This window comes from Hemitrygon akajei, chromosome 6 (assembly GCF_048418815.1).
Source record: "Hemitrygon akajei chromosome 6, sHemAka1.3, whole genome shotgun sequence".
Classification (NCBI taxonomy): Eukaryota; Metazoa; Chordata; class Chondrichthyes; order Myliobatiformes; family Dasyatidae; genus Hemitrygon; species Hemitrygon akajei.
In genome coordinates this window covers 186,544,859-186,560,509 of record NC_133129.1, presented here as the reverse complement: position 1 = coordinate 186,560,509, position 15,651 = coordinate 186,544,859, and the positions used below count along the sequence as shown (strand labels likewise).

Here is a 15,651-nt window from a genome sequence, read left to right as displayed (position 1 = left end):
GCATCAATATGTTGTATCCAGGTTAGATCCTCAGAGATATCAATAGCTAGGAACTTGAAACTGCTCACTCTCTCCACTTCTGATCCCTCTATAAGGATTGGTATGTGTTCCTTTGTCTTACTCTTCCTGAAGTCCACAATCAGCTCTTTCATCTTACTGACATGAGTGCCAGGTTGTTGCTGTGGCACCACTCAATGGGCATATCCCACTCCTGTACACCCATTCGTCACCATCTGTAATTTTGCCAACAATATTTGTATCATCATCAAATTTATAGATGGCATTTGAGCTGTGCCTAGCCACTCAGTCATAGGTGTAGAGAGAGTAGAGCAGTTGGCTAAGGGTACTGAGATGTGCCAGTGTTGACTGTTGGTGATCTAGAGATGCAATTTCCAATCTTCTGGTTAGGATTGAGAATCCAGTTGCAGAGGGAGGTACAGAGGCCTGGTTATTTTGGATCAGAACTGTAGGAATGATGATGGTAAGTGCTATTGTCAATATACAGCATCCTGACATAGGTATTTGTATTGTTCAGGTAATCTGAGGCTGTGTGGACAGCCATAGAGATCACATCTGCTGCAGATAGTCAAATTGCAGTGGGTCCAGGTCCTTGCTGAGGCAGGTGTTGATTCTAGCCATGACCAATCTCCGTAGATGAGAGCATTATTGGACGATAGTTGTTGAGGCAACTCACACTGCTCTTCTTGAGAAGTGTGTGTGCATTCTTTGTTGTTTACATAATGCATTGCAGGCTATGTGTAAAAGTATGTAAGTGGCATACATCATGACACCATCACATCCTGACGAAAGTAAAAATGAAGTACACGTGTTTATCTCCTGGTTCCTTGTTTTGCTTTCAATTAGTTTTAATGTTTTGGAGTTACAAACCATATCAGCACACAGCAAGGGACTGGCTGTTCAAGAAATGCAACAAAAAAAGGGGTTATGTTAATTGGCCTGCAGCAAACCAGGCAACTACAGCTCAAGTATTTTGTACCATCGGAACAAATTCAAGGAAGTTTGCAGATCAAACTGAAATTATCACCTAACATATCAAATAGCTGGTCTATCAATAGTTGGGAGATTTATAGAGTTGACCCTCACAACACTAACCTTGGGCATCTGGCTCTCCACCCTCAGGAGCTTTTAGACCAACTGTGTGAATTACTTCGACCCACAAAAGGCATTTTAATCTTCAGATGTGTCTTATAGTGTGCTTTAACTGTAAATATTTCACTTCAAAGGAAGGAACGTATTGAAGTAAAAGATTTCATTGTAACTATTGAGATCATATTGAGTCACCTGTTGTACTCTTGATCTTAAGGGTATAAAAATGTGATGTACTTTGAGTTTGAGGCACTCTACCAAGAGGGTCTCCAAGAGGATGCCAGTTTGCGTGATGAATAAAGACTTTCACATCCACCAACGTCTCTGGTGTCGCCAGTGACTTAGTCACAGTCACAATACTGGCATCCCAGAGACAGTTAGACTCATCCCATGGGCTAGAGGAATTTGGCAAAGGGGGGTGGGGCAGGGAGTTAGCAGAAAGTCCCATCATAGAATTCATTCTGTTCAGAGGTCAGGTCAGTGGCACCACGTTTGGCTCTCAGTGTGAAGAGGGAAGAGTGAAAACCGGCCGAGTGATGCTAATGGGGCTCGAGGATAGGGGTGCAATCGATGCTTTTATGCTGTTTCTGAGACTCCAGGTGGTTGAGGGTGGGGGCGATAGGTGGAAAAGATAAAAGGGCTGGAGATGAAGGGATCTGATAGGAGAGGAGAGTGGACCATGGGGGAAAGGGAAAGAGGAGGGGCACCAGGGGGAAGTGATAGGCCAGAGTGAGGAATAGAAGAAGAGGGAAGGGGGACTGAATACTTACTATCCTAAAAAACATTGCCAGCAACCTCTTGTCCCAGGGTTAGGTAGGTTTAAACACCTCCTGCCCCATTAGAGGTCAGTGTCTCTGGGGCCTGACCTGCACAAACCAACTCAAACTGACTGAGCAGCTTGAGAGTGCAAGGCGGGGTACGGACGATGAGGAAGGTAAGAAGAGACCCTACTGCAGGGTCTGACCAGGGAGCAGAACCAGGTTTTTTGTCCCATCGAGTCTGCTCCACCATTCCATCATACCTGACAACTGTGAAATCAACAATAACTCACTGGGAAAGTTGAAGGCCCAATTTCTGCCTGTCTGCTGGAGGCTGAGAAGCAGAGACGGCCCAACCTGGGGTTGGAGGACAGTACGTGTCTGGGAGGAATGGGGCTTGTTCTGTGTTGTTCTGCCGAGCAGTGTGGGCGTGTTTTGTTGGCACCGGAATGAGTGGTGACACTCTTAGGTTGTTCCCAGCACATCCTTGGGTGTGTTAGTTGTTAATGCAAACGATGCAGTTCTCTGTGTTTTCATATACACGTGATAAATACATTTGAATCTAATTGTCCAGACACCTGCTCTACCTTGGCACAGTACAACCCTCAGGTTTCAGTCCTGACATTAACGATTTCAGGTAACCAGCCTTTCCTGTTTGTGTTAACAGTGGTCAGTGTTGGTTAAAATCCTCCACCTGTAACAGTAACTCAGTTCTCCCTCTCTCTGAGTTTAGGATAAAGGAAAAAAGATTTGGAGGATTTGAGGAAATGCCAGAATGTATGGTGAGTGTAGGATGAAAGTGTGTAGACAGCAAACCTGTTTGAATGATCAGAGGGATTCCTGACTTCACCATCTACCTCATTCTCACCTTGCACCTTATAGTCCACCTGCTCTGCCCTTTCTCTGCACCAGTGATGAAATGATTGGTGTAGATAGCATGCAAAGCAGTGTTTTACTGTACCCCTGTACATGGGGTGTGGGGCAGAAGGAGGTGGTTCAAATTCAATTATCATTCAACTATACATGAGTACAGCATCCTTCTGGGGCCAAGGTGCAAAACACATTACCGACAGCACCTCTCACATTAGGTATAACCACATAAAAACATAGAGTCACAAAGAAATAATCCAGCCCAGGTCCCTGAGGGGCATGGCCTGTAGATCGATGGTAAGTTGTCCTGATCCAGTCTGTTCAGCCACTGAGTGAACACTGGGAGAGTGGCACAGAGCAAGCGGGCAGTGGGAGGGTGGCACAGAGCAAGCAGGCAGTGGGAGGGTGGCACTGAGCGAGTGGGCAGTGGGAGGGTGGCACTGAGCGAGTGGGCAGTGGGAGGGTGGCACAGAGTGAGTGGGCAGTGGGAGGGTGGCACAGAGCAAGTGGGCAGTGGGAGGGTGGCACTGAGTGAGTGGGCAGTGGGAGGGTGGCACTGAGCGAGCGGGCAGTGGGAGGGTGGCACTGAGCGAGTGGGCAGTGGGAGGGTGGCACAGAGCGAGTGGGCAGTGGGAGGGTGGCGCCCAGCAAGTGGGCAGTGGGAGGGTGGCAGAGAGAACGGGCAGTGGGAGAGTGGCACTGAGCGAGTGGGCAGTGGGAGGGTGGCGCCCAGCAAGTTGGCAGTGGGAGGGTGGCACAGAGCGAGTGGGCAGTGGGAGGGTGGCGCCCAGCAAGTGGGCAGTGGGAGGGTGGCACAGAGAGAACGGGCAGTGGGAGAGTGGCACTGAGCGAGTGGGCAGTGGGAGGGTTTCGCCGAGTGGGCAGTGGGAGGGTGGCACAGAGAGAACGGGCAGTGGGAGAGTGGCACTGAGCGAGTGGGCAGTGGGAGGGTGGTGCTGAGTGAGTGGGCAGTGGGAGGGTTTCGCCGAGTGGGTAGTGGGAGGGTGGCATAGAGTGAGTGGGCAGTGGGAGGGTGGCACAGAGTGAGTGGGCAGTGGGAGGGTGGCACAGAGAGAACGGGCAGTGGGAGAGTGGCACTGAGCAAGTGGGCAGTGGGAGGGTGGCACAGTGAGAACGGGCAGTGGGAGGGTGGTGCTGAGTGAATGGGCAGTGGGAGGATGGCACAGTGAGTGGGCAGTGGGAGTGTGGCACAGATTGAGTTGGCAGTGGGAGGGTGGTGCCAATTGAGTGGGTAGTGGGAGGGTGGCATAGAGTGAACGGGCAGTGAGAGGGTGGTGCCAATTGAGTGGGTAGTGGGAGGGTGGCATAGAGTGAACGGGCAGTGGGAGGGTGGCATAGAGTGAACGGGCAGTGGGAGGGTGGTGCCAATTGAGTGGGTAGTGGGAGGGTGGCATAGTGAACGGGCAGTGGGAGGGTGGTGCCAATTGAGTGGGTAGTGGGAGGGTGGTGCTGAGTGAGTGGGCAGTGGGAGGGTGGCACAGTGAGTGGGTAGTGGGAGGGTGGCATAGAGTGAACGGGCAGTGGGAGGGTGGTGCCAATTGAGTGGGTAGTGGGAGGGTGGCGCTGAGTGGTACCTGTGATGGGCAATTGGGCAGCTGAGGTATTTTATTTGTTTCAGCTCATCCAGTCACAACTGGACGTGATCTTCATGAGTGATCAATAAAACACAAACAGCTATTTTCAATTGTCATTTATTTTTGAACATTAAATACTTTAAATCAGAAAGATCTGAGCCAGTCATGACCTTTTATACACTACATTCCTGAGGGAGAAAGATGGCTAATCAATCTAGGTACATAAACTATTGTATGTATTTATATTTATTGTGTTCTTTATCTTATTATGTTTGTTTGTGTTGCATCAGATCTGAAGTAGCAACTATTTCGTTCTCCTTTGCACTTGTGTACTGAACAATTGTGAATCTAACATCTCTCTCGGAGTACATCCAGGATTGGCCTGTAGTCAGTATCAACCTGAACTGAGATTATAACCTCACCAATTCCACATCGGTGTGGTTAACTCAGACACAGAATGACTGTAAATACCTAAAATTTACATTATTCACATAGAAATAGTTTATTCTCACTATTTGCCCTTTCAAATATAGTTAAGGATTTCTGTACAACTTTGTTAACATTATAATTCAAGAGCTGGGTGATTTCTCCAACACTGGCAGGGGGGAAATGAGTGGGGAGGGGGCTGAGGAGGGAGAGGGAAAGAGGGAGGGGGAGGGGCAAGAGAGTGTAGGCAGGGGGAGAGAGAGGGGAAGAGAAAGTGGGGAAGAGAGAGGGAGAGGGGCAAGAGAGAGTGGGAGAGGAGAGGGGGAGGGTAAAGGGGGAAGACAGCTGGATTGAATAAGGTACCTCCCGAGGATCAGGGAGGTGGGCCATAACAGGCTAATGACATTGGATTCAAGAACACAAGAGATTCCGCCAATGCTGGAAATCCAGAGTACCACACAGAAAATGCTGGAGGAACTCAGCAGGTCAGGCAGCATCCATGGAAATTAATAAACAGTCGATGTTTCGGGCTGAGACCCTTCATCAGGACTCATAGGGAGTCCCGAATCAGGGAACAGAGGTGGGGAAGGGAGACCCACTCAGTTCTCTGCACGAATGGTCATTAGTCCCCCTTGGTAGATGGAAGGCTGGGTGATGTTAAACCTGTTGTAGACACAGGGAGACAGCAGTAGATCTATTCCCATGGTAGATGGAAGGCTGAGTGATATTAAACCCATTGGAGAGACACAGGGCGTCAGTGCAGTGTTAATTTTATTGCGTGGGATCGAACGGCCTCATCTCAGGCAGCACGGTAACAAAGCGGTTAGCATAATGCTTTTCAGTGCCAGCAGTTACTAAATGGGGTTCGATCCCTGCCACTGCCTCTCCTCCCTGCGACCGTGTGCGTTTCCTCCAGAGGTTAGGAAGTTGTGGACACGAAATGTTGGCACCAGAAGCGTGGCGATGCTTGTGGGCTGCCCCCAGCACATCCTCGGACTGCGGTGGTCATTGATGCAAGTGACCCATTTCACGAGATGTGTCGATCTGCACGTAACAAGTAAAGCAAATCTTTATCCATAATGTTGGGACAGGTTTGAGAGACTAGGTGGTAGATACCTCTCCCCCTGTCTGCAGTCTGTCCCACGACATAATCCAGCCCCCTGGGTGGGGATCTGGAGTCACCATCCATACACGGGTCACCTCAAACGAACACCCCCTCTGGGTTCAGGCTGGACACCATGGGGTTCTGCAGATTCCGCGGGTTTCCCAGGAAGTGCCTGGATGTTGGTCGGGCCATGGAGTCCAGTTCTGAAATACAGAATATTGTGATTGGGGGGTTAGATTAGATTCAGCACATTTATTGCTTTATTTAGAGATGTAGCACAGAACAGGCCCTTCGAGCCACTCCACCTGGCAAGGACAACAGCCTACCAAATGGTACATCGTTGGACTGTAGGAGGAAACCAGATCACCCAGAGGAAACCCATGTGGAACGTACAAAGCTCCTTACAGACAACTCTGACGCCCCGAGCTGTAATAACGTCATATCAAGTGATACACTACCACGGTGCCCCAAACACGTGTACCCTGAAACTTCAAAACATCCATTGAAATGTGTGTTTGCATCAATTCAAAGTGTGAGGAAGGGTGAAGGGGTGTTCAGGAGCTTTGGGGAGGGAGACAGCGGGTTTTCGAGAAGAGTTGGGTGTTTGGGGGAGGGGGTTTCACCAACCTTTTCAGAGAAAGAGCTAGGAGACATGTTGGGGCAGGGACCTCGGAGAGTGGTGGGCAGTTGGGTCTGGAAGATGGGGTCCAAAGAGGGGTGGGAGATGGTGCTGATGGTGGGGTGGGGACTGGGAGAAGGACACTGGCTGGAGTGGTGCATTAGAGAGGCAGAGGTGTATTTCTGGGTGGGAGGGAGTGAAGGACGCCCAGAAGAGAGGTGGGAGAGTAGGGGTCCCCTGGGAGAGGTGTGGGAGGGTGAGGATTACGCAGGAGAGAGGGGGAAGGGAGTGCAGGGGTCATCTAGGAGAGGGGTGTGAGCGTGGGGTTGCCAAGTAGAGTGGTGGGAGGGTGGGGTGTCTGCCTGGGAGATACTGGGAGGGAGCAGCTGTGTCTGGGAGAGGGGTGCGGTGGTTAGAGGGTGGGGTGTCTGCCTGGGAGATACTGGGAGGGAGCAGCTGTGTCTGGGAGAGGGGTGCAGTGGTTAGAGGGTGGGGTGTCTGCCTGGGAGATACCGGGAGGGAGCAGCTGTGTCTGGGAGAGGGGTGCAGTGGTTAGAGGGTGGGGTGTCTGCCTGGGAGATACCGGGAGGGAGCAGCTGTGTCTGGGAGAGGGGTGCGGTGGTTAGAGGGTGGGGTGTCTGCCTGGGAGATACCGGGAGGGAGCAGCTGTGTCTGGGAGAGGGGTGCGGTGGTTAGAGGGTGGGGTGTCTGCCTGGGAGATACCGGGAGGGAGCAGCTGTGTCTGGGAGAGGGGTGCGGTGGTTAGAGGGTGGGGTGTCTGCCTGGGAGATACCGGGAGGGAGCAGCTGTGTCTGGGAGAGGGGTGCGGTGGTTAGAGGGTGGGGTGTCTGCCTGGGAGATACCGGGAGGGAGCAGCTGTGTCTGGGAGAGGGGTGCGGTGGTTAGAGGGTGGGGTGTCTGCCTGGGAGATACCGGGAGGGAGCAGCTGTGTCTGGGAGAGGGGTGCGGTGGTTAGAGGTATCCAGATGGTTGGATGTTGGCAGTGACAGACCTTGGACTGAACTCACCTCCAGCGCTGGTGGGTGGGCTGTGCGGCCCCTCCTCGCTGCGACTGTGGCCCCCACCACTGCCTGTCTGTTGGATGAACTGCTGTAGGTTGCACTGCCTCAGCTCCTTGTTCAGCTCCTCCAACTCCAAGCCTTTGGCCTAAAACACAGACATGGCAATCAGCAGCCATACACGGGCTAGCAGCAGGGCAGTAACTAAAGACTATATGACCACAAGACATAAGAGCAGAAGTATACCAGTGGGCCCATCAAGTCTGCTCCACCGTTCCATCATGATTTATTATCCTGCACTGCTCCCTGTTACTATCGATGGTGAGGACCTGGAATACACCTGGAGCACCAACACAGAGGCCGTGTACAAGGAGGACCAGAGTCGCCTCTACTTCCTGAGGAGACGGAGGTCCTCTCCACGTGTACTGCCAGTCCGTTGTTGCCAGTTCAATCTTCTATGTGGTGGTGGTGTGCTGGGGCAATGGCATCAACACGGGTGATGCCAACAGGCTCGATAAACTGATTAGAAAGACTGGCTCTGTTATAGGAGGCAAACTGGACACACTGGAGGCTGTGGTAGAACAAAACAATCCTACGGAAAATCCTTACAATTCTGGACAATGATTCTCACCCTCTGCATGCCACCTTGTCTGAACAGAGGAGCACTTTTAGTAATAGACTAAGACAACTGCACTGCTCCAAAGAGCGCTACGTGAGGTCATTCTCTCCCTTGGCCATTAAGCTCGATGACGTCAACCTATTGGTAGGGAAGTGATGACCCCCCCCATTGACTGTTATTGATCTCTTTACCAGAGCTCTGTTTAGCTCTTTTCACTACACCCTGCTATTGTGGACACCCTGTGCAATGCTACCATCACTTCTTATCTGGACGGTGTGAACGTGCACCCATTACTGTATAATATTACATTGATTGTTGTATTATCGAGAATGAGCTGGAGCTTTTGAAAAGCATCAACTTGGATATGTCTCCGGGACCGGATGAGATATACCCCAGGCTACTGTGGGAGGCGAGGGAGGAGATTGCTGAGCCTCTGGCAATGATCTTTGCATCATCAGTGGGAATGGGAGAGGCTCCAGAGGATTGGAGGGTTGTGGATGTTGTTCCCTTACTCAAGAAAGGGAGTAGAGATAGCCCAGGAAATTATAGACCATTGAGTCTTACCTCAGCGGTTGGTAAGTTGATGGAGAAGATCCTGAGAGGCAGGATTTATGAACATTTGGAGAGGTATAATATGATTAAGAACAGTCAGCATGGCTTTGTCAAAGGCAGGTCATGCCTTACGAGCCTGATTGAATTTTTTGAGGATGTGGCTAAACACATTGATGAAGGAAGAGCAGTAGATATAGTGTGTATGGATTTCAGCAAAGCATTTGATAAGGTACCCATGCAAGGCTTATTGAGAAAGTAAGGAGGCATGGGATCCAAGGGGACATTGCTTTGTGGATCCAGAACTGGCTTGCCCACAGAAGGCAAAGAGTGGCTGTAGACAGGTCATATTCTGCATGGAGGTCGGTCACCAGTGGAGTGCCTCAGGGATCTGTTCTGGGACCCCAACCCTTTATGATTTTTATAAATAACCTGGATGAGGAAGTGGAGGGATGGGTTAGTAAATTTGCTGATGACACAAAGGTTGGGGGTGTTGTGGATAGTGTGGAGGGCTGTCAGAGGTTACAGTGGGAAATCGATAGGATGCAAAACTGGGCTCAGAAGTGGCAGATGGAGTTTAACCCAGATAAGTGTGAAGTGGTTCATTTTGGTAGGTCAAATATGATGGCAGAATATAGTATTAATGGTAAGACTCTTAGCAGTGTGGAGGATCAGAGGAATCTTGGGGTCTGAGTCCATGGGACACTCAAAGCTGCTGCGCAGGTTGACTGTGGTTAAGAAGGCATACGGTGCATTGACCTTTATCAACTGTGGGACTGAGTTTAAGAACCGAGAGGTAATGTTGCAGCTATATAAGACCCTGGTCAGCTTCACTTGGAATACTGTGCTCAGTTCTGGTCGCCTCACTACAAGGATGTGGAAGCCATAGAGAGGGTGCAGAGGCGATGTACAAGGATGTTGCCTGGATTGGGGAACATGCCCTGTGAGAATAGGTTGAGTGAACTTGGCCTTTTCTCCTTGGAGCAGCAGAGAATGAGAGGTGACCTGATAGACGTGTATAAGATAATGAGAGACATTGATCGTGTGGATAGTCAGAGGCTTTTTCCCAAGGCTGAAATGGCTAACACAAGAGGGCACAGTTTTAAGGTGCTTGGAAATAGGTACAGAGGAGATGTCAGGGGTAGGTTTTTTACACAGAGAGTGGTGAGTGCGTGGAATGGGCTGCCGGCAACGGTGGTGGAGGCGGATACGATAGGGTCTTTTAAGAGACTCCTGGATAGGTACATGGAGCTTAGAAAAATAGAGGGTTATGGGTAACCCTAGGCAATTTATAAAGTAAGTTCATGTTTGGCACAGCATTGTGGGCCGAAGGGCCTGTACTGTGCTGTAGGTTTTCTATGTTTCTCGGTTATCAGTGTGAAGTTGGAAATCTTGTAAGACTTGTACATCTTATTTCTCATCTAATATTTGTATACCTGTGCTCTTGTAATGCTACCGTGGCACTGTGCTTTCCTTTGGGATCAGTGAAGTATCTGTCTATCTATCTTATCCCTCCCAACCCCATTCTCCAGCCTTTGACACCCTGACTAATCCAGAACCTATCAACCTCCACTTTAAATATAGTATATTCAATGACCTAGTTTCCACAATTGTTGGTGGCAATGAATTCCACAGATTCACCACCCTCTCGCTAAAGAAATTCCTTCTCCTCTCTGTTTTAAATGGATATCCCTCTAATCTGAGGCTGTGTCATCTGGTCCTAGACCCCCCTACCATAGGAAACATCCTCTCCAACCAGGCCTTTCAGTACTCAATAGCATTTAATGAAATCTCTCCTTCTTGGAAATTCTAGTGAGTACAGGCCAGGGGCTGTCAAACGCTCTTCATACATTAACCCTTTCATTCTCCCAATACCAGCACATCCTTTCTTAGATAAGGGGCCAAAAACTGCTCACAATAGCGGTATTGATAGAGGTATTTAAAATTATGAGGGGGATAGATAGAGTTGACGTGGATAGACTTTTTCCATTGAGAGTAGGGGAGATTCAAACAAGAGGACATGAGCTGAGAGTTAGTGGGCAAAAGTTAAGGGTAACACGAGGGGGAATATCTTTACTCAGAGAGTGGTAGCTGTGTGGAACGAGCTTCCAGTAGAAGTGGTAGTGGCAGGTTCGGTATTGTCAGTTACAAGTAAAATTGGATAGGTATATGGACAGGAAAGGAATTGAGGATTATGGGCTGAGTGCGGGTCAGTGGGACTAGGTGAGAGTAAGCGTTCAGCACGGACTAGAAGGGCCGAGATGGCCTGTTTCCGTGCTGTAATTGTTATATGGTTAATACTCCAAGTGCGTCTGCCCAATGCCTTTATGTCACCTCACAGCCTCCAGGGTTAGTCTCAGCCTATCCTTGTAACTTGTTGCTTTATCCCTGACCTCTACCTTCTGCTTCTTCAAAATGCTTTGCAGGTTGCCAGTCTCTTCTCTCAGTGATCTTCACGATTCTGTATGCATATCTTTCAGTGAGATTCCTCACTACCACAGACAGACCATCCTTCTCCCTGATCACTGTAGCATACTCCGCTCAGATTTAGGGAATATCTTCTTAAACATCCAGCCCTGCTAATCTCCCGTCTCACCCAGTCCATTTTAGCCATCTCTGTGCTCACAGTCTTCTCAGAATCAGAACCAGGTTTATTATCACTGAAAGATTACTTGAAATCTGTTGTTTTGTGGCAGCTGTATAGTGCAAGAAATAAAAAACTAGAAAGATGGTTGCATAGGTGGAGCAAAAGAGGAACAAACACCCAGGGCATGCCCTGTACCATCAGGGAGGAGGTAAAGAAGCCTGAAGGCACACACTCAGCAATTCAGAAACTGCTTCTTCTCATCTGCCATCCAATTCCTAAATGATCTTTGAACCCGTGAACACTACCTCACTTTTTTTAATATATAGTATTTTCTATTTTTTGCACAATTTTTAATCTATTCAATATAAGTATACTGAATAAGATTTAATTATTATTCTTTTTCTTCTAGATTATGTATTGCATTGAACTGCTGCTGCTAAGTTAACAAATTTCACGTCACATGTCGGTGATGATAAATCTGATTCTGATCCTGAACTTTATTTAAGTTTAGGACACTTCCCTCAGATCCAGCTTTCCAGCCCGTAACCTGAGCTTTAAGTGAAATTTTGCCAAACTGTGATCACCTTTTGGAGGAAGTTTTCCACAAGATCTTTAATTTATCCATCCCTTCAGATAACACCAGCTGGAAAATTCCCACCTCCCACCTTCCTAACCTTTCCTAGTTTGTGAAGATTTGGCAAGTCATCTAAAACCTTGACAAACTTCCATAGATGTGTGGTGGACAGTACATTCACCGAGTGCATCATGGCCTGGTATGTATACTCCAATGCCATTGAGTGGAAAATCCTACAAAAAGTAGTGGAATGTAACCCAGTCCATCACAGGTAAAGCCCTCCCCGCCGTTGAGCACATCTATATGAAACACTGTCACAGAAAGCAGCATCCATCGTCAGGGACCCCACCACCCAGGCTGTTCTTTTCTCACTGCCACCATCAGAATGGAGGGGCAGGAGCCTCAGGACCACATCACCACGTTCAGGAACAGTTATTACCCTCAACCATCAGGCTTTTGAACCAGAGGAGATAACTTCACTCACCCCAACACTGAACTGTTCCCACAACCTATGGACTCACTTTCAAAGACTCTTTATCACATGTTCTTGATATTTTTTTCTTTTGTTTGTATTTACAACAAATGTCCACAAAAAAATAAATCTCAGGCTTGTATAAATTTACTTTGAACTTTGCACCCTCCTTAAGGCATATCTCTAAGAAACCATCCTATCTAGCCTCCATGAATTTGTCCCTATGTCTCCCCTGCGATCATGGAGATCTACCTTCCTTACAAAGCCTCTATCTTCCCTGGATTCCCATACATCTCCACCCAGCAGTAGCTGCTCTCTGCCACCGGGTGGCAGCAATGCTCCATCTCGCACAGGACACCCTTTGAGTTGTAACCAAAACAGCTCAGTTCCCAATCACATGGCATGGCTTGATACTCCGTTCCATAGATGCTGCCTGGCCTGCTGAGTTCCTCCACAATTTTGTGTCTGCAGCTCAGTTTCTGTTCATTTGACCTATGGAGTCTGCTCTCCCATTCCATCATGGCTGATTTATTATCCCTCTCAACCCCATTCTCCTGCCTTCTCTCTCTAACCTTTGATGCCCTGACTAATCAAGAACCTATCAACCTCCACTTTAATATAACCAATGACTTGGCCTCCACAGCTCCTTGTGGCAAATCACCAAACTCTGGCTAAAGAAATTCCTCGTCATCTCCATTCTAAAAGGATGCTCCTCTATTCTGAGCTGTATCCTCTGGTCTTATAACCATATAACAATTACAGCACGGAAACAGGCCATCTCGGCCCTTCTAGTCCGTGCCGAACGCTTACTCTCACCTAGTCCCACCTACCTGCACTCAGCCCATAACCCTCCATTCCTTTCCTGTCCATATACCTATCCAATTTTTTTTAAAATGACAAAATCGAACCTGCCTCTACCACTTCTACTGGAAGCTCGTTCCACACAATAACCACTCTCTGAGTAAAGAAATTCCCCCTCGTATTACCCCTAAACTTTTGCCCCTTAACTCTCAATTCATGTCCTCTTGTTTGAATCTCCCCACTCTCAATGGAAAAAGCCTATCCACGTCAACTCTATCTATCCCCCTCATAATTTTAAATACCTCTATACCCCCCTCAACCTTCTACGCTCCAAAGAATAAAGACCTAACTTGTTCAACCTTTCTCTGTAACTTAGCTGCTGAAACCCAGGTAACATTCTAGTAAATCTCCTCTGTACTCTCTCTATTTTGTTGACATCTTTCCTATAATTCGGTGACCAGAACTGTACACAATACTCCAAATTTGGCCTCACCAATGCCTTGTACAATTTTAACATTACATCCCAACTCCTATACTCAATACTCCGATTTATAAAGACCAGCATACCAAAAGCTTTCTTCACCACCCTATCCACATGAGATTCCACCTTCAGGGTACTATGCATCATTATTCCTAGATCACTCTGTTCTACTGCATTCCTCAATACCCTATCATTTACCATGTATGTCCTATTTTGATTAGTCCTACCAAAATGTAGCACCTCACACTTATCAGCATTAAACTCCATCTGCCGTCTTTCAGCCCACTCTGCTAACTGGCCTAAATCTCTCTGCAAGCTTTGAAAACCTACTTCATTATCCACAACTCCACCTATCTTAGTATCATCTGCATACTTACTAATCCAATTTACCACCCCATCATCCAGATCATTAATGTATATGACAAACAACATTCAACCCAGTACAGATCCCTGAGGCACACCACTAGTCACTGGCCTCCAACCTGACAAACAGTTATCCACCACTACTTTCTGGCATCTCCCATCCAGCCACTATTGAATCCATTTTACTACTTCAATATTAATACCTAATGATTGAACCTTCCTAACTAACCTTCCATGTGGAACCTTGTTAGACTCTCCCACCATAGGAAACATCCTCTCCACATCCACTCTATCAAGACCTTTCACCATTCGATAGGTTTCACCCCTCATTCTTCTGAATTCTACTGAATACAGGCCCAGAGCCATCAGATACTCTTCATATGACAAGCCATTCAATCCTGGAATCATTTTCATGAACTTCCTCTGAACCCTCTCTAGTTTCAGCACATCCTTTCCAAGATAAGGGGACCAAAACGGCTCATAATACTCCAAGTGAAGCCTCACCAGTGCTGTATAAAGTCTCACCATTACATCCTTGCTTTTGTATTCCAATCCTCTTGAACTGAACACTAATAAAGTATCTCATTTGCTTTCCTCACCACAGACTCAACTTGCAAGTTAACCTTTAGAGAATCCTGCACAAGTCCCTTTCTGCCTCTGTTTTTTTTGTATTTTCTCTCCATTTAGAAAATAGTCAACTATTTTATTTCTTCTACCAGTGCATGGCCATACACTTCCTGACACTGTATTCCACATCCCATTTCTTTGTCCATTCTCCTAATCTGTCTAAGTTCTTCTGTAGCCTTTCTGCCTTCTCAAAACTACCTGCCCCTCCACCTGTCTTTATACTGTCTGCAAACTTTGCAACAAGCCATCAATTCCATCATCCAAGTCATTGAAAAGTACCCCTAAACCCACATCCTTAATAATTGATTCCAACATCTTCACAACCACTGAGGTCAGGTTAAATGGCCGAGAGTTTCCTTTCTTCTGTCTCTTCCCGTTCTTGAAGAATGGAGTGACATTTCCAAATTTTGAGTCTTCCAGACCCATTCCAGAATCTACTGGTTCTTGAAAGATCATTACTAATGCTCCACGATCTCTTCAGCCAACTCCTTCAGATCTCTGGGGTGGACAGAATTTAGTCTAGGGAACTTATCTACCTTCAGACCTCTCTGTTCCTCAATAACTTTCTCTCTAGTTATGGTAACTTCACACACCTCATAACCCATGACCCCTGGAACTTCCACCAAACTGCTAGTGTCTCCCACAGTGAAGATTGATGCAAAATACTTTTTCTCACTGCCTCCATCAGAATGGAGGGGCAGTATTCCCCCCACTACTTTCAAATCTCTTAGTATCTCTCCTTTCAGTTAGTCCTGACGAAGGGTCTCGGCCCGAAACGTCAACAGTGCTTCTCCCTATAGATGCTGCCTGGCCTGCTGTGTTCCACCAGCATTTTGTGTGTGTTGTTGTATGAATTTCCAGCATCTGCAGATTTCCTCGTGTTTGCAAAATACTTATTCAGTTTGTCTGCCAGTTCATGGCTCCCATTGCTACCTCTCCAGTATTGTTTTCCAGTGGTCAAATATCCTCTCTCACCTCTCTTTTACACTTTATGTATCTGAAGAAACTTTTGGTATCCTCTTTGATATTATTGGCTAGTTTACTTTAGTGTTCCATCTTCACCTTCTTCTTGACTTTTT

The 15,651-nt window shown here is 47.7% G+C and overlaps 1 protein-coding gene across 3 annotated transcripts in view; it reads right to left on the bottom strand.

Moving 5' to 3' along the window:
• Positions 1 to 4,431: 4,431 nt before the first annotated feature.
• Positions 4,432 to 15,651, bottom strand: part of LOC140729772 (ras association domain-containing protein 8-like) — a 110,339-nt gene continuing 99,119 nt past the window's right edge. For all 3 annotated transcript variants that reach the window (XM_073049970.1, XM_073049968.1, XM_073049969.1), the window contains exons 4-5: positions 7,509 to 7,647; positions 4,432 to 6,064 (exon numbers count right to left, since the gene is read on the bottom strand). In XM_073049970.1, the coding sequence (XP_072906071.1) occupies positions 5,958 to 6,064; positions 7,509 to 7,647 (246 nt within the window). In that variant the 3' untranslated portion in view covers positions 4,432 to 5,957. The remainder of the gene's footprint in view (positions 6,065 to 7,508; positions 7,648 to 15,651) is intronic.